The sequence below is a fragment of the Nipponia nippon genome, unplaced genomic scaffold (genome assembly GCF_047370975.1).
Source record: "Nipponia nippon isolate SJK-2023a ecotype South Korea unplaced genomic scaffold, ASM4737097v1 scaffold_9, whole genome shotgun sequence".
Lineage (NCBI taxonomy): Eukaryota > Metazoa > Chordata > Aves > Pelecaniformes > Threskiornithidae > Nipponia > Nipponia nippon.
Genome location: NW_028262413.1, coordinates 28,614,949 through 28,634,612, shown reverse-complemented (window position 1 = coordinate 28,634,612; position 19,664 = coordinate 28,614,949). Strand labels below are relative to the sequence as shown.

The 19,664-nt window shown below is 39.1% G+C and overlaps 1 protein-coding gene across 2 annotated transcripts; it reads left to right on the top strand.

The window, feature by feature from the left end:
- On the top strand, nt 1-13,654 carry RCN2 (reticulocalbin 2). Of its 2 annotated transcripts, none has more exons than XM_087744185.1 (7): nt 1-183; nt 349-454; nt 3,313-3,509; nt 6,059-6,172; nt 7,357-7,453; nt 9,956-10,098; nt 12,845-13,654. In XM_087744185.1, the coding sequence occupies exons 1-7, from the start codon at nt 67-69 to the stop codon at nt 12,995-12,997; spliced, it is 927 nt and encodes a 308-aa protein (XP_087600311.1). In that variant the 5' UTR covers nt 1-66; the 3' UTR covers nt 12,998-13,654. The 2 variants fall into 2 exon arrangements, with proteins under 2 accessions (XP_087600311.1, XP_087600312.1); XM_087744186.1 differs by having other exon boundaries at nt 3-183; nt 6,071-6,172.
- Nucleotides 13,655-19,664: the final 6,010 nt, after the last annotated feature.

Genomic DNA, 19,664 nt, shown 5'->3' with positions numbered 1-19,664 from the left:
GCTCGGCCCGCCCTCCGCGGCCCCTTTCCCCGCCCCTCGCTGCCCGGCCCCTGCTCGGCGGGCGAGATGCGGCGGCGGCCGCTGCTGCTGGCGCTGGGCCTGGCGCTGGCCCTGGCGGCGCTGGGCGCGGCGGACGGACAGCACCGCGCCGACTACGACCGGGAGGCGCTGCTCGGCGGACAGGTGGGCGGCGGCGCCCTCTGGCCCGCGTTCGGCCCTGGGGGCGGGCGGGAGCGGGCCGACCGCGCCGCTTCCCGCCGGCGAGGCCGCGGGGCGGGCGCCGCCGGGCTGGGAAGGGTCCGGGGCGTGCGGCGGCGGCGGGTTGACGCGCGGTTCCCTCTGCGGCAGGAGGAGGCGGAGGAGTACGCGCGGCTCAGCCCGGAAGAGCAGCAGCGGCGGCTGAGGGCCATCGTGAAGAAGATCGACTCGGACGCGGACGGCCTCCTCACCAAGGGTAACGGCGGGCGGCGGCCCGGCACCGCGCTGGCCCGCGGACCGCGGGGGCGGCGTGCCCCGGAGCCGAGTCGGTAGCAGGCGTGGGGGTTTAACCGGGCGGGGAGCGGGCTTTGCCCGCGTCCCGGGCCTGGCCCAGCGCGCTCAAGGAAGGAAGAGAGACGCTCTCCCCGTGGCGCAGCCGGTGACACTCATGCTGTGGAGAATCTCCGTGAAAAACGCGACGACCCTCTTGCACGGTGCCTCAGAAATACCAGCAGACTTTATGTAGAGGCTGTTTCAGGCCCTAAGATTTCTGCTTTACGTGATGAAAGAAGTGAGGGCCACCAAGAGTGAGTTAACATGGATAAAGGAGCAATACTCACTTGCAGGTGCCGGCTTTGCACTTGTACCTGCTCCTTGCAGTCTGAAGCCACTTTGAATCAAGTGGATTTCTGTGTTTGAAATCCTGTTTGTGCAACTCGGAGAGCAAGTTTAAGAGGCAGAGAAAGTACACTTCAGCCATAATGCTACATATATGCGCTTCAATACCTGGTGACGCTGAGGGATCATCTATTCATTTCATAGCAATATAGTATCAAACGTCTCATTTCATCACAATATAGTATCAAATGTCTCTCTTCCCAGACAGGTTTTTATCAGTCAAACTTGTGAACTCCATGGTAAACTCAGGCCCTTCCTTTCAGTACATCATCATGACACTTTCTGAATTTAATTTTTAAACTCATTATGGAAATGTATTTTTGTTGTTTTGCTGTGATTTTGACCAAAAGTCAGAAGTCTCTCATGTGCACACACGCAGAGCAAGTAAAATCCATGTTCAAATGCCAGAACAGTGATATTTCGTTAACATGATATTAAACATCCAGGAAGCTTTCTAGGTGAGAGGACAAAATATGGTTTTAAAGACGAGATCAACTGTATCTCTTGAATGTCTTTCACTTTATATGCTGAAACTAAACTGCAGACTTTTCAGTGTTCCTGCATCTGACTGTGTGGAGGCGAGACAGTGTATAACTTTGGCAGGATGGCTAATCCCTGTAATAAACAACAGGCAGTTCACAACGTGAAGGCTATATGGGAAGAGATCTATTTTAAAGTGTAGAAATTCCACCCGTACTCCATGCTCGTGGTATATATTGCATCTGGTTCTCGGTGTAATGGAAACTTGCCTTCCCCTCGCTTCCCAAAGGAAAACTCAGTGGCATGTGTTTTTACACTAAGAAACTTACGGTATCAAAGCTTTTTCAGCTCAGTTATTTCTCAGTGTATTGCAAAACACCCTTTGAGAACTTTTTCCTTACTAGTGGCACCTCTGGAGGCTAACAGTGAGAGAAGATGTGATATATTAATACCACTTCTCTAATGTTGGAGCATTAAGTATTTCTGATTAATGGCACTGGACATTACGTGTTCAGATGGCTGTGCCTCGTGCCTTAAATGCTGGGAAATAAACCATGCTATAAATTATATGTTACCCATCTTTAAGAAATCATGTTGCAGTTTCTTGTAAGGCAATGCTGGTTTTGTGCACAAGCCTCGGTAGTTACAAAACATGGCACGCACGGCACTGCATGTTCAGTCAATTCACAGAATCTGTTATAAAGTTGGTTCATTTGGTAATACAAATTCAGGATTCAAAATACATTTTAAAAATCTCTTGCTGCTTTTCAAAGGTACTTAAATAAATCCAGTAAAGTTGTATTGGCACTTCTGCTAAGAAGGATAGAATAAGATACTTCAGTATTTAAAAAATGCTATAAGATTTTTCTACACCAAAGCAGTGATTTCTGCAGGATTTTTTTATTAGTCATTGTGACTTTTCAGAGCAGGATTTCAGCTGAGTTGATCTAGCTGTATAATTTTGCAATGCAGAGGAAGTTGTCTTCCCCTTCCAGGTACCTGAAAATAACTGGATGATACTGAGAGAATATGTTTTCCCAATCTTCTTTCAATTAAGTAACTTTAATGTATTGGTATGAATTCATCTGTATATTAAACTTCATTTCTTTTAGCCACTTTTCTATAAAAACAAGTAGCTTAAAAGCATTTCTGAAATACATAAGGCTTGATTTCAGCCCCAAGTAAAGGGAAAATATGTGTTAATATTTTATTTTGGGTAATTAAGGCAATGACAGTGAATTTAGTTTTATTTCAGTTTGTGGATTTTTTAAAGGAAACCCAAAAGCGATGTGAACAATGTTTTTTTGGGTACAAAGTTGTGTTTAGAGTTGCCTGTCTAAACCATACTCAGCATCATTTTCATAAAGCTTTGAAGGAAAAAAAAAAAGGTGAAAGGATGCTACAGTGTTGATTGGCTCCAGATTTGAAAAGGCACAGCCACATAATCATTTCAAGCTGACATAAATATGTCAGCAGGCACCGAAACGGGCAGGCTTCTTGCTTCCATTATTCAGGTCCCAGTGAGCTAAATAAGGGTACTTTATCAGCTGAAAACTAAGAATCTTCCATCTTACGGGATAAGTTTTTAGCGATCCAGTTAGCTATGCAGCTGTATGAACGCTACCTAGAATAATTTTTTCCTACCACTTCCCATGTGTATCAAAGAGGGATGCATCACACTTTTTCTGGCAGCACCAGTATAAGCCAGATTAAAGTAACTCTAGCCTAAGGGTGGCAATGGGGAAATGGTACTACAAAAGAAAAACCGAAGGCTGTAGCTGTGATCCATTCTCTCATTCAGTTAACTTGAAAACAGCCATAGCACAGAGGAAACAGATTGTTTGGCTTTAACTAACCTCTTGCCTATATGCTTACATCTGAATTGCAGAGCATATTCCAGACTGAATAGATGATTCTGATTTTTTTATTGTGTTATTTTTTTAATGTTTTTCACAGATGAGCTGAGTTCCTGGATACAGCAGTCTTTTAAACATTACGTTACGCAAGAAGCTAAGCAACACTTCAATGACTATGACAAAGATGGTGATGGATTAGTGTCTTGGAAGGAGTATAATATGCAAATGTATGATCGTGTAATTGATTTTGATGAGAACACTGTCCTGGAGGATCAAGAAGAAGAATCATTTCGACAGGTAAAATGTTTCAGCATCAGTTTCTGTAAGCTGTTGGCAAAAGGCAGCAATATTTGTTTATTGTGACAGAACAAGATGGGTAGAGAAACCATAGCAGCTGGCACACGTTTTGACACTTTCATCTATCTGAGATAGGGGAGTAATTACAGGAAAGTAATGGAGTATTAAAGCTGCTACCAACAAAACAAAGACAGAATGAAATCGTATCTCCTGAGTATATTTTGCTGGCTGAGTGGAATATAAGTCTATTGACAGTCTTAGCACAGAGCACAGTCTCCAGCCATCATCTTAAAACAAGATGGCAATCTATTAGATCAGGTCTGTAGCCTAACCACTGTCCTGCCTTCAGCGCGGGCCAGTACCACTGCTGTTGGAGGTAAAGGAAACCCTTGTACTCTTTAACCCCCTTTATTGGACTGTTCTATCCACTTTTTCAGTTATTTCTCAAGTACCCAGTGTGGGGTATCAATATTGCCTGCTTTAACATTTTCTGTCCATTAGAGACCCACAGAGAAAACAATAGCAATTCAGACATTTTTAGCAATCAAAATGTAACTCTGATAGCTGGAACTGGATGTACGAACAACAGAAGTTACGGATTAATCTCATATATGAAAGCAAATACCTAAGAGTGGAAAGAAAAGAGGCAAGAGAGGCAGGGAGGGAAGGTTCACCAAGAATCACCACATAGCAAAACTTGTTTCCTTTCAAGTTACACATTTATAAGTACATGTAAATATTTCCCAAAAGAGAATAAGTGAGTTTTTAGACTATTTTGGCCTGAGGTGTGGTTGTTTTTTTTTTTTTCTCTGTGAGTATTGCTTTGGTTGCTTTTAGTAAAGTAGTAGTAGATAATACAGGATGTTGGCAGAAATGAAGCTGAATTAGACAATGGGCAGGGGATTTTACACACTGAAGAAATAAACTGTAAAGCTTTGGAGGTCACTTAACTGAATAAATAGATAGCTTCTAAATAAAACAAGATTTTAAATGGAACTACCAGTGAAAATACTGATCCCATGTTTGAGATATTGCCATCATAGGTAACTATGCTGAGCTAGAACTCCTACTCACTTGTTTATGGTATACTTTGTTTGACTGCTTGCTAGGTTTTCCTGCTTGCTGACTTCTTCAACATATATTGTGAAGAACAAAATTAGCAGCATTGTACAAGCACCATATGTCAGCCATCTTCAGCATTTTCCTTACTTTTGGAAATTACTGATCCTGCTCTAATCAAAATGGAAGAGTTAGACTATGGCATTGATTTAGAATTGACGTCAAGTAAACATACGAATTTACCAGAAGGTGGCAGCCTTGTTCATCACTTCTCAAAAAAACACTGAAAAATAGACTTTTCCCTCAATAGTTCAAATTTATGTTGCAGTCTAGGGCTTTCTGTAGTTAGTCCTTCTGAATTGCCTTCCTGTTTAAACTCCCAGCTAAGGCCAGCTTTTCCTTAAGAGTACATGTAATTACTTTGCAGAATAGTTAAGATCTTATACTTTGTTACATGTTATGCTCTGTATTAATCAGGTTAGCCTAATTTTGAGAGAAGTGTCAATAAATAGGATATAAGCTAACAAGTACAATTTCAAATGGTTATTTTTAAAGTATTTGTGGTCTCTGGTTTGCTGACCTTTCCCTCATCCAGATCAGAGTCACGCTGATAGCACAACACACTTAATCACAGGATTCCAAAATTTTTATAGCTCACATCACATGCAGTTGGAGTAGAGATCAGTTATCAATGGTGTGGGTCTTTATTTTTTCTAAAGAGACTGTATAAAATGAAACAAGAAAAAAAGACAAAAATTTTTGCACATTTGTACTACAGAAACAGGAAGTGCAAGACATTCAGAAATATGAACTTGTCTGCTTATTGTGGATATTATTTATTTTTAAAAGGCATGCTAATATTTATACTTAAAACAGGTTAGAGAAGTGACTTTGCTTTGAAATATGTCCAGATGTAATGGACAACAGTCTTGTGTTAAAGGAATCTGTCTAATCCTTCAGCACTTAAAACGGCTTCAGAAAAGACATTTTGCGTATGTGATATTTCAAGACCTTCTTTGAACTACGAACAGCCCTTGATGTAAATGAGATATAGATCCAGAAGATTAAATGTCCTTACACTGTAAATTTTGGAATTTGCAATGGCTACCCTTAATTATAATCATTGTACTCCACTAGGTTAGTTTGGGAATTGGTGATTTTCAGAAGAGGAAGCATGTGTAAAGACAAGAATTCTTCGTCTTTGCATTATCTCCCTTTTGTGTTTTTGAAGCCATGGCTAAGAGAGTGTCTTAAATATCTCCTTAAATTGGAAAAAAAAGCAAGTTTTTATGCGATTCTTAGAATACAGCTACCTCAATTAAAAGTGCTGTTTGTGTTGCTCTGGATGAGCTCTTTTTAGTGAAAATATAACATCAGTATAATATAAGTAGGTAATGTGAAACAATTAATATTCTAATGAGCTTACATCCAGCTACTATAATGTTGTTTTTCCTTTTCATTAAGTGCTCTAACTAAATCTATTTTCTAAGCTTCATTTAAAGGAGAAAAAGCGTTTTGAAAAAGCTAATAGAGATGATGTTCCTGATCTAAATGTGGATGAATTTGTTGCTTTTGAACATCCTGAAGAAGTGGAATATATGACGGTAAGATTTAAGAGAGTATCTTTATCAGCCTGTGTACATAGATGCAGCCTCTTTTGAATGCATGTACTTAGCCCCAGTACTACAGGAAGCGTGCTTCTGAGCAGTTGTGTCTTGCTTATACAGACCAAATTTAAAGTCAGATAATGTGTTGTGGATCCAGTGCTGGAGTTCAGAAGCTGGAGCGGTAGTTCAGTGCTTTTCTTCGAAGTCTCTTTCAAGAACTATTACTGCACAACAGTCCCAGACCTTTGAGATTGGACTGACATAGCTCTCTCTAAACTCTTTTAGGTTGGAAATACATCAGTGAGATTTTAGCTCAAGGAAGTTTCATGCCTAGTTCAGAGTTCAGTTCTAGTTAGGAGGACTTACAGAAAAAGGTCAAGTGCTGGTTACTCTCACTTTGCTTAAAGTGACAGAGTAGTCACTTTTCTGGCCAAAAAAGCATTCAAGCCCGTCTGAATCTTTAATATTGACTGTACTGTGGTCAGAGTTTGGGAGATTATTATTTCAGCTGGGAGCACTTTGTGATTGGTCGTCTGTTTCATCACTGCTGTCACTGTTGGTGTCATTCCGGCTCAGTACCGACAGTTGATCCCAGTTAAAAGTACATTGATGCTTTTCTGCAATAGAGCCTTTGGTTTTGGCTATCTGATGCTACAGAGCCAACTGCCAGGAGGAGCACCATGTAAACAGAGCCTCTGTTTGTGTTGACATAATTGTTGGTTATGGACAAACAAGAAAAGACAGAACTACAAGAACAGGCACACTGGCTTCACAGGACCAAAAGACCAACCAGTTTTCCTAACAATTTCATAAAGTTGCAAAAATGCAAATTAGTGAACACATCACATGAAAAAAGAAAAGTGAAATGAGATGATACAGCTTTGTACAAATTCATGTTTCTCAGTTACTTGTGTAGTTTTGAATTATGTTGAAGGATTCACCTTTCAGATTTGGTTTTCGTAAAACCTGACATCCTGAACTCTTAAGAACAGATTTGCTTTGTTGCACAGGAACCAGTTACTGCAGTAGTCTGCATAAAACAGAAAAGCAGATTTGAAATGAGTGAGTCTTTACTTTAAAGAATACCTTATTGCTCTAAAATGATTTATTGCTCTTTCTGTTGATTACAAGATGCTAATTTTTCACAAATTAATATTTTGTTTTTTGTACGTATGCGAAAGGACTTTGTCATTCAGGAGGCTTTAGAAGAACATGATAAAGATGGTGATGGATTTGTTAGCCTGGAAGAATTCCTTGGTGATTACAGAAGAGACCCAAGTAAGGAAAAAGGGCAGGGGCATGAAAGAAGGAACTGAACAAAAGCTTTTGGAATGGGGTGAATTGTATGCACCTTTATTTTCAGCTTGTTACACCTCCACCTAGAGGGTCTGAGTAACATTATCCTGTCAGTTCAGTTCAGTATCCTGTCAATAGTTCAGTTTCCTGGTACTGGGCATAGTAGATCATTATTTCAGTCTGCCCTGTATGTATTCGGCAGTAGTTTGCATATAGCCCGTTCCACTGTTTCCTTGCAAGTTACTCCTTGTTTTTCTAAAGACTGAAGCATATTCCTCATCACTAGGTATGCAGCTGAAATAAGATCCAGTTTTGCTAACTGAACACATCTGCGAAACCAGCCAGCATGAATGTAAGGTTAAACTTTCCTGGTCTTTATCAGCTGAAGGCAGCAGCTGTCAGCCTTGCTTTAGAAGGATTGAAGCTGTGTGTGTTTTAAGAGAGGTGGAGGGGAAGTGTAAGGAGTCTGTTCACTGCACCAGATATCAAAAGCCTATCTGCTTTCACTTTTTGTTTTTTTTTCCACTCTTGCCCTTCCTTAAACTTGCTCTATTCCTTCTTTAACAAGAAAAAGGACACTCACCTGGTGTTTATCAATACTGTTCTCTAGCTATGTTGCTAGTAGATAAATATTTTATATGCTGTATTTGATTTGCTACAAGGTAGGGCAAATAATCCCTCCAGTTCCAAAAAGACAGGTAGCTTGAGGCATGTGTGAAGTCTGCTTGGTCCTAAGGAGTGCTAATTCTTAAGTGTGGACTAGCATCCTAGCTGGGGAAAATGGTTAAGCCATGTGAGGATACGGAGAAATAGGGGAATAGTCAGTTTTTCTTCACTCCAATCAACCACCTGGAATTTCACCTTTTATTACCATCTTTGTTTGCCAGAGCCAGTAAAAACAATATCTCTCTCATGCAACTACAGGGTTCTTTACCTTTTTCCTGCTCTGACTTGAAAAACGCTTTTCCAAGCCAGTCTATGCAAAGTTGTTAGAAAGGAGTGAAATTGTTGCTAGGGTCCTGGCTGTAATAGAGATGATAACAGCTTTGTCATTAAAACTTTTTAGCAAGAATTCAGAATCATGTACAATGTAGAAGCTACTTCAGCTTTTCTCCAAATGGCCATCTCTTCCGCAGCACACTTTAAAATGACTAATAAAGTACATGGTGGGTCTGGTTTCCTGATTGTCTTACGGTTTGGGGCAAGTATATGGTGAACTGTGACATGAAGGGATGATCTACTTGTAAACTAGATGGTAGAAAGGAAGGAGAGAGACTTGACACTTTTTCTTCTTTTATAATAGAAACCTAATTATTTTTAAACTGTTATTTGTCTGCTTGTGATGTCAACTACTTTTGACTTCCATAAGGTTTAGGAAGTCTTAATAGCTGTTCATGCTTGTCTGCAATGTTTATCAGTGGTGAAAGATCAGTTCGATGAATTGCTTCTGAATTTCTTGAAGAGTTAGAGACAAATTTAAGATTGCTGGCTAGGTTGCAGGATGCAATACCAGTCAGTGCATAGGGTAAGTATAAATCAAGTGTACAAATAAACAAATACATAAAAACAGTAAATGGAATTGCCTTGGATGTATTCCAGGTATTTTAGAAAACAAAAAAAAATTAGTCAGTAAACTAATTTGAAAACCTGCAGTATTGGCCTGAGTCTATTGAGCCTGTACTAATCAAGAGCTTTGCCTTCTCTGTTACCTGTCACAGATGGACCTCCCTTGATGTTAAAGCAGGGGAACAGACAGCAGATGGTTATTAAAAACTTCATATAGCCTTATAATGTCATAATCCCATATACTGCAAAACACTAATTATCTAGCTACTTTTTGGGACACTTGTTGTTTTAAAGCTTTTCCCTACTTTCCTCCATCCGTTAAGTGCTGAGATGACCAATGTCTGGGGCCTTTAGTATTGCTCATATTGCTGTCATGGGATACTCTCAACATGGTATCTGCAACACGATTGCTATACGTTAATGGGAGAGAGTAATATTAACGTAGTCAGGGTAAATACGGCAAATGTAAGATATCTCTGTCATCCACTTTAACTTTTTCCTACTGATATGTCAGCTGTCCCAGTAAGTAGGAAACCATCTACTTGGCAGCACATTCAATATAAAATATGCTTTCTCCACTATCAAGGTGGGTAATCACGGATATATTAAAATAAACAGTTCAGTTGATGGTAACCCTTGACTTTAATGTCCGCTTAGTTCAACTGTAAATTTACAATCTTAATATTACCTTAGCTTTAAATTCTGTTCTAATCTATAAAAGTGCTTGGTTTTTTTTCATATGTGGAGAGATGCATTTATTTAATCTATTGGGACTGGTCTGTAAGGCTTGTCTTTGTTTAGTGAAATCACTTTGATGTGATGTTTTACGAGATTAAGTGAATTTGCTTAAGGAAAAAGGTGAAAACGTCTGCTTTAAGGTAAAGAGCGGCTTTGAACTTGACAAATGTGTCTTACTAGCTGCAAGGGAAGATCCAGAATGGATACTTGTTGAGAAGGATCGGTTTGTGAACGACTATGACAAGGATAACGATGGAAAACTCGACCCTCAGGAGCTGTTGTCTTGGATAGTACCTAATAATCAGGGTATTGCACAAGAGGAGGTATGTGTTTTGACTGCTGTTTAGATTTTAATTAATGCAGTAGAATTCTCAAGGTATCACAACAAAATGATAGATGCATTCAGATTTACCATGTCTTAGTAGTTGAAAAAGAATGCTTAGTAGATCTTTGCATATATTTTTAACCTTTTTTTTCAGTTTGATAAAGAATGCAGGTCCTTTAACTGCATTAGGCAAATTTGAAGTTCCTGTTAATTGTAGGAATGTTTGTAAATTAACGAAGTGCTTTTCTACGTGTTTAAATAGCTTATATGGTTTGACTTAAGGTTACAGTATTTTATTCAGTTATTTTTTAGTTATTGTAGGGAAATCTAATGTGAGATGCTACTAAAAGAAGCTGTTATATACTGACAGCATAATTTTGAAAACAAAAATTGATCGTGATTCTTCTAACTGGGTAAATCACCATAATTTGTGGAACTAAAAACTTGTCTTTTCGTAAGTACAAGAAAATGGAAGTATTCTATGATTCAAGATGCTGTAATGCAAACTTTGATGATGATAATTAGAATGGTTTAATCGGGGTAGAACGCCATAATAGCTTTAAGTGGATTCTCGGTTTAGCTGGTTTTAGTTTATTTTTTTGTAGCAGGCAGTAGAAGCACTGAGTGTTCCAGAACAACCTATTTTAGTAAGCAGACTTTACAGTCGCCAACTGCTGTAGAGAGGATTTCTGCCTTTCCGCTAGAAACTTTTTATCTCGATTCATCCAAATCTCTTCCCTTTGCACTGGAGGATTTCGGTCTTCAAAATGGCAGGAACAACAGGTCTTCCCATGCCTCTGTAGTTCCTGGTAAAGACGGGAGACGCTCTGTGTCAGACAGCATAGCCCGTCTGCTGTGTTGGACCATCTCGGTACTGAGGTCTCACCTTTTTCAGCTCTGTCGGTGACAGAAAAAGCAATGTGGCTAGCACGCAGCACTGGGTACTCACGTATCTGACCTTGTAGGAAGCCAAACTGTTCAATTGCTCTAGTAGTATTTTTGTAAAGGTGGATCTGTAAGCCTTTGCAGAGACTTTTTTTAACATCTGACTCTTGAGGGTGGTTGGTTCTTATTTCACAGAAACATTACAGTTCTAACGGACATCAGTTCTGTGTGGTGTTGAGTCTATTCATACCGATGTTGGTTTGCTTGTTTGTTTTTCTTTTTTAGCAGTTCTTCGCTATTCATTCAAGTTTTAGCTTACAGGAAGGCCATGCTGTAGTAATAGCTCAGTTCTGTAAGAAATGAGGTTTTTTATTTGTTTCTCTAATGTGCTATTTTTTTCCTTCAGGTAATATAAGGGCTTAGCAAAGTCATCAGTCCTAAAGAGATTGACTTAAGTCATAAACTGCTGTTTGAAAGCTGAGTATTGCAGTTTCATTTTGGCATTGCAAAATGACTTGAGAAAGCTGGTAGCTAAATAACATAAAAATAGAAAAATGGCTCTACATTCCATTTCCAGGAATTGATATGTGTTTACCAAGATGTTGTCTTAATAATCTTTTAGCTTTTGCCATGCAGAATGCTTTTAAAACCTGCTTGACTGACATTAGTCCCTGTTACTTTCCTCAGTCCTTTTTGGTGATGTAGTCAGCTTAAATGTAAGTAATGTTTAATTTGAAAAAAAAGTCACTAAGCAATTGTAGTAAGCCAAACCAATCAGAAAAAGTAGGAACAGAAGGATTCTTTACATCATTATATTTGTAAATGTTTAGCAAATAAAAACAAAACCCGTGTAATACCAGGACTCCTGTATTTCTCAGAAATAATAGGTGCAATAGAGCTGCTGTACTAGCTTGTTCACTTTGAGCTGTGGAAGACTCGTGAAGTTCCTATGCAGAGATGGCTTATCTCGTCCACTGTTGGAGGTAGAAAACCTTTTTTCACGGTGGACGTCAAATACTTTCCAGTTCCATTTTAATCATGAATTATAGCCATGGAGCATTTTTTGCAAATCATAAATAGATACAGAATATCCAGCTGCAAATCTCTATCCCTGTTTTCTTTTTTTTTTTTTTTTAATATGCGTGTATGGTGGAAAAGTGAGTCTCCACGGATTCAGGAAATAAAAAATGGTTTAGCACAGTAGACACCTCCAGAGTTGAAAGCAAGAGTGCCTACAGCTTAACCTGAGAGCTGTAAACGATGCTTCTCCTGTCAGACACAGGGTAAATATGTGACTGAGCGATAACGGGCGCACACTTCTGAAAGAGAATGCTCAAGTTGAAGACTTTATTGGCTCAAATCCTAGGTGAGGTCCCACACATCAAGGACTTGCTATTGTAGCTGTCATTCAGTGGCTGAATGTCCGGAGGGGCGCTCTGAAAACACAGTGTCTCTAGCTGACATGCTAAGCTTGCATTTTCTGCAGATTGTACACTAAAGATGTATATTGCACTCACCCGTGGATTTCAAGGACTTCGGGTGCTTCCAGGAGTATGATTAATCTTTGCTGGTTTAATACTGTCTTCCACCCTCAAAGTAAAGCTATAGGTTTGACATTGATTTGTTGCTTTAGAATTGCTAGTGAGGGTAGAGATCTGATATTATGATGTTGCCACCAAATAAAAGAGGCAAAGGAAACAAACAGAGGAAAGAAAGGCTCTGTTCTGAATGTAAAATCTTGTCTAGCTTATTACAAATAATGGTGTTGTGGCAGGACTTTGACAAAGCCATTCCAAAAGCATTCTTTATAAACGCTCATATCTGTTAACTGTGCACATGGTGTTTCATTTATTTTAAAGGCTCTTCATCTTATTGAAGAAATGGATTTGAATGATGATAAAAAGCTTTCTGAAGCAGAAATTCTTAAGAACCAGGATTTGTTTCTTAACAGTGAAGCAACGGATTATGGTAGGCAGCTTCACGATGAACGTTTCTACCATGAAGAACTTTAGATTATTTATTTTGTAATCTGTTTTTCTTCCCTTTCTTTCATTTGGAGCTTTTGTTAAAAGCACCCATCAGCTATGTTGCAAGTTTTATGCTGTAATTACAGTACACTAATGTTTGTGTAAATAATTTGCATTCAAAATTTAATTGCCCTCCTGCAGACTTCCTTGGGCCTCTTCTAGCCTTCAAAATTAATCTCAAATACTTACTTCCAAAATTATATAGCATTGGGAAATAAATTACTTCAGGGGTAGTACTGTATTGTCAAGCGTTGTTCTACTGTACTTGAAAAAAATGAAGAATCTAAGTGATTCTGAAAGAATGCAAAACATAGTAACTGAGAGACTACTATTTTTTTCTAATCAGTTTAATTAGGGTGGGGAGTGGGGAAGATGGGGGGATGTTTAGAGTCAGTATTAACTGTGTTTTATTTAATACGTTTGGAGAAACACTTAGATTAATGCCTCAATTGTTTAAGAGGTTTCTACTTAATTTTAAATGGTTTCTATACTGTGTTTTATTGTATCATAAAACTTGCTATTTTTACATCTATAGACAATAATTGTTTTTAATGTACAATTCTACAGCATTAGCAATACAGTGGTACGTTCTGGTGTTAAGACACTCTTCATTTGTTGGATTAAAACTTAAAATACTCTGTCTTTCTGTGTTTTGTCCATTTATTACTTACTGTGGGTCACCCACAGCAACTCCTTGAAATGTGAACAATGTACACGATGCACAATGGCAACATTCTTAGCTTTTATAAACCAAAGACGACACATCTCATCTGGATGCTAAAGAAGATTCAAAAAAAGCAAAGTGTGCATTTAGCGTTTTCTGGACAAGTTTGCAAAAGCAATTGTTTGTGTTTCGTTTTTTATTTGGGATATATGGAACTCTAAAGCATCAAGGCATTACATAATATTTTGTAGTAATAACCTCTAAAAGTTAATTTTGGTTGAAAATTCCACAGTTACCATTCATAAATTAAGTACTGTCCCATTATGTGATTATTTGAAGTAGTCTGAAAGGTTAATGGCATGACAGATTCAATTTAGGAAAGTACATATATTCGCTTTTTATCTCCTAGAAAGCCACGGAAATTAGCTGAGTATTCTAAACAAAGACAAAGCCTCACGGAATAGACTGTGTAGAGTGTATCAGGGGGTTTTTAATTCCTAGGTAACTAACTCCTGTAATGCTCTTGCAATGTTCTTCTTGACTAATGTTTTCCTTCCTCCCAGCTCTCTTTTTATTGAGTAAGAGCAACTAGTTGTGCCTTGTTTTTTCCCCAATATACCACCTCTTGATTGTTCTCAGAACAAACAGCAAATTCCTTTCAACCTAGGTGTTGAATTATCACCATTAGAAGGCTAGCAATTTTGATTCAGAAGAAAACTTACGTATTCTTTTACTGTATTTTTTTTTTTTTTTAGATATCATGGTGATCGAAATTCAGAATGCTTTTTCAGTTTTAGTGGTTGGGTTTTTTCCAACCCATATTTGTTTATTTCAGTTCCTGGGAATGGGAGTACCACTATTGCCCTGGCGGTGGTGGGATCTGATTGTTTTTAAAAAAAAAAAAAAAGTCTAATTAAATCCAGTGTATCCAGGAATATTAAAACAGTTGTCATCTTTGTTGGTTTGAAATATACCCACAGTTGCCCGTTTGTTATTATTCTTTATGGCATTTTTAAACAAGTCTAGATGACAGATTCAGCTGCATACTCGGTATTAAAAATATCGTCATCAACCTGAAAGTTCAACTTGCAGAACAAGGAGAAAAAAAGAATGCCTTTGGAAGGATGCCACTGACCTTTGCGCTTTGACTCAGCTCAAAGTAATTTGCTGGATTGCAATAATTTGCATAAACCAAGAATAAGAAGAAGTATAGCAAGGCTAGTAAAATACCGAAGAGCATAGCATTTATACAGTCCGCATCTCGGCGTCTGTGCCAAGCCTCCGCTTTATTGCTTATTTTAATATTTCTGTAAGCAGATCATGTTAGGTGTTATTAGAGCTTAGCTCACTGTAAGGTAGCAATAGAAGTACGGCTTTCGTCACTTCGCAGCTCTTAATGTAATTTTATGGGCACAGAAAAGCAGTACTTCCAAAGGAGACAATGTAATTGTTAATGTAACTGAAATGTGGATTTGGAGAAGTGCTAAGCTCAAGCCTTTAATAATGTTGTATTCTGTTGAATGTTTCTGTAATTCCTAGAGTAAATTAACGTAGACTTCTTTTGATTTCCGATAATGTTTTTAAAATTAGGCTTCTTTCGCTTTAGGATTAGAAGCCTAATAGTGCTTTCACAATCTTAGAAAGATACGTGGCTTTTGATAGTTTAATCTAGTGTTTAGGCTGCCCAAATTGGCCATCCACCACTTAACATTCAGTGGTGTCTATCCAAATATTTTACACGAGAGTAGCTCCAGTATTTTCAGGGTTATGCATTGACGGAGTCCCTTACCTAGCATTTTTTAACTAAACCGAGAAAAAGTGCAATAAAGCAAGTATCTCTTAGAACTTATACCTGTTTCACTGTAGATAGAAATTAAATAGAAACTTTAGTTTTAATGAGTCAGAGCAGAGATTTTTCAGCACTCCAGTGGGGCATAATTTATTCTGTGTATTTAGAGAAGGAACGACTGGTACTGAATCTGGGACTCCCAGAGCCTGCAAAAACCACACGCAAAGTAACCCAGGTTAGCCTGGTCTTTATGTTTCCTCTTGGCCCTATTCTGTGTAGAAAATCAAAAGTTTCTCTGTTTGGTGAAGGCCGAGAACAGTGTCTGGTAGCTCCCTCCCCTCTGCCAGGTTTTACAGAAGGTTTTCCACAAGATCCAAGCTGTAGCTATAACCACATGTGCTCAAACATGAAGACATTTTGGAACAAAGGATTGTGTCTTGTGCTGCTGTTGTCATGTAAAACAGATGTTTTGTTTTGAAAAAGCCTCCAGCCACTGTATCCTACAGATCATCAGACCTCGTGGAGGCATACTAAAAAAGCCTGTTCTTCCTTACACATCTCTATGTCTACTCCAGCAACACGCACCGCAGAGACTACTGTGCTAGCCAAGAAGACAGACGGAAAAGCCAGGGACCTCTTTGTGCCTGGTTTTGTAGGGACGTGATGCTTTGGCAGTCTCTCCGTGTTCCTGTCTGTCCTACCGCTACTGGAACTTCGATTCCTTTCTCATTTTCCCACCAATCACAAACCTCACCAAACAAATCAAAACAGATCATAGGGATATTTTAGAAAGCCAAGAGCAGCTTCAGCCAATGCTACGTTTCATCCTGGTATCCCCTTCGGAAGTGTCAGGCTTCCTTCTGTCAAACGGCACAGCTCCTACCTGCAGAAGTTTTATGAGCACAGTTCAGGTTATGGTCAGCTGGAAGAGCTCAAAACAGCCAGTCCAAAAAAAACCTAAAAAGATCTAATTCAGAATTGAAACCTCAGCTCTGACTTACAGGAAGAATAAGAAGAGAGATGGTGAAAGTTAAGCGTCACATTTTCTTTGTCAGTACGCTGTGGTTTGAGGCGAAGAGGCGTTCCGCTTCAGCACGTTGTACTGAAGGTCTCCGGCCCGTTACACCTGATCTCACTTTGTAAGCAGCACATGCAGAATATTCCCAATTCAAATATTAAAGCTGGTAAAAGCACTTTGCCTCCATGTAATAACCACTCAGGCTTTTTTAGAGAGAGTGAGCGTTCTTGTTGGCAAGGTAACTTCATTCTCATCCTCAAAATCAGTTATCCTTGATTCAGGGGCAGTCCCCTGCTCTGCAGAAATATGCATTAGGACGATTCTTCGGACGATGGCTGAGGGAGACGTTCAGAGGAACAAATACTAGCTAAACTCAATGAAGAGAACAAAATTCGTCTGCTTGTTCCAAAATCCTTCCATTTATAAAATCAAGGATCTAGTAAAATTTGATTTCTAAACAAACATTGCGTGTAAAAATGTCAGGTGAACAGGGCAAAGGGAGGATATGTGACGGCAAGTAGGTGAAGTATCAATAGTACGAAGCTTAGATTTGCAAAGGCTCCCAGACCACGGAGCGGCTCATACATTTACAAAAACACATCCTACCAAAAGCACAGCTCATCTCAAGGGAAGTGGATGGGTGACAGAACAAGCAAAATTACATTGCTGGTATAAAGAAGGCAGACTTCTCAGAGGTGCACAATGAAGCGACAAGAGGCAACAGTCACAAGTTCCAGCAAGGGAAACTCTGACTAGGTGAAAATTTCACAGTAGGCGTGGTTAAGCAGCGAAACGGGCCCAGAGAGGTGGTGGAAGAATTTCCACCCTAGAGAGAGCTCAAAAAGGTCCTGGGCAATGTGATCCCCTTTTGAAGTCAGCCCTGCTTGGAGCAGCAGATTGAAGCGGAGACCTGCCTTCCACAGACCAGGAGGCACAACTAATCCTGTTTAAAGTGATCCTATCTATACCATTTGGCAACATGTGCTTATTTTTCTATATATTCTAAGTTATTTTGAGTATGCAGCATTTCCAACTACAAGCTATCCCTTCCCCCTCTGTCTTAAAAAAACTCCAGAGCTTGCTACAACTAACAAGAAAAACCTCTCAGAAGGTGAACACTGATCTCAATGTTGGTTTTAAGGTAGAAATTATTTTTGTTATAACACGAATATTATATGTATATATAAATAAACCTTCTCTATACAGAGGGTAGTGCCCCATGTGAAGTGCTTTGTCCCCTTCTCACAAGAAGAAAAGTCACATTAAAGGGTAATTCCACAAGAATTTGGTCCTTAAAGCAGAATCCTTTCAGCTGCATAAATGCTGCTCACATGGATGTGTACCAACGTCACGGAATGGAGGCGTAAGGAAATACTTGTTCATGAAGAACGTTATTTTACCAGCCCCGCTGATCTATCAAAGCAAAAAGGAAGAAGCTGAAAAAACACAATCCACAAGGAATTCACTATAAATAAAGAAAAAGTTAAATTGTTTTGAGAAAGCCAATAGTAAACCTTTCTCTCAATGGTAACAACAGTAGCAAAACAAGACTGAGCAATGTTAAACATCAGGCATAATCGGCTAGCTGAAGTGTGCTTCAGCTGATCAGTATTTCTTGCATTTCAAGGTTTGCAAAAAGCACAAATGCTGCAAATGCCTTGACCAGTTGCTCGTTCCTCTTCCTAGCTATCGTGGTAAGAGTATGTGGCAAAATATCCGAGTACATGTTTTCTCAAACAAGTGGAGGCTTACAGTGCTAATTGAGAGTAAACAACTCATTTGTCTGAACTGGGTAAGTTCTGTTGTGTCTGGAAATTAAAACAACTACACTTTAATATTTCAGATAAACATTCATTTTCAATAAGCATACAAATAATTTATCTAGAAAAGTTTTGCTTTTTAAAGATTTTGGAAAAGATCTTTCAGATGTTCACTGTTGACTTGCTACAGTTTTGCATTTCTACTCAGAAAAAAAATTATAAAACAATTGGTGGTGTTTCTAAATAAGCAAATATGCAGAATATTTGCTAAAATATGCCGAAGGAATCTGAACTGTTGCCTCCCATGATGCTAAACAATTCACTGTATTACTAAAGAAGGGACATTTTGTACAGAGACAGACCTGCTGGAGATGGCATATTTTGGACAAAGGTCCAATGGTTTGAGATCAACTAAAAATGCCATGATTCTTCACAAAACAGGGCAGCGTCCTTGCAAACGGCAGCCTGAACAGCTGTTGCTTATGTGCATACCCCCTGTAGTCGCAATCAGGTAAGATTATTTTTTTGCAAAGCATATCCTAAACTTCTGTCTAATGTTTCTGCGAACTTGAAGCCTGCTTTCTTTCCAGAATTGCAATATTCAGAGAGTCCTTTATGAGAAGTGGAAACCTCTTCAGCACTGCAAGCATTGCCTACTTGGCTAATGAATATGCAATATTTGCAAGTGAATAGTGATTTCCTTTGAATTAATGGAATGGATAAAGCAAGTGTGTTGGTAAAACATACAAAAGATGTCAGAGAAATACAAAGTATCTTCCTGCAGGTAGCTGAAGTTATGACAAGAAGGGGAGATAGAAACCCAAATCTTTTCATTTTCTCTTTCACAAAGTGGTTATACTTCTCTCCAAAGAACTACCAGATGCTGTTCATGTTAATCAAGCCTCCTGTGATGTTGCACTTTTCCACAGTTTCTCTTCTCCTTTTTTTGTCTTTGAAACACTTCCAGGGGTAAGGGTGGTGGCTAACCACGTTTAAGCACGTACCAAGCACAAAAAGACCCCGCATTTCTGTAATACGAACAATAATTTTAAAGTATACAGAGTATCATGATGTTAATTTTAGAGGAAATCCGTTCATGTTCTTCATAATTATGGTGAAGACTATGGTTATCTTTCTCTTGGGTAAAACATCAGGGACTGGGTCCACCTTTCAGTGGAAGCCGCTATTGGAAACCACTGTGAAATGCTAGATATCGGTCAAGATCATAGTCTATGCAATTAACCTTTATGTTAATTGTCAATTTTACTGAGGCAAAATGCCAGCAGGACTGTCTTGCGCTGTGAAACAGTGCTTTTGGAAGGATGTTCAAATAGGTCCTTCTAAAAGAAGCAAAGGGAGCGCGTTTCAGAGCCGAACAGAGCTGATGTCGTAGGGTCTGGAGCACATTGAATCAGCTTTCA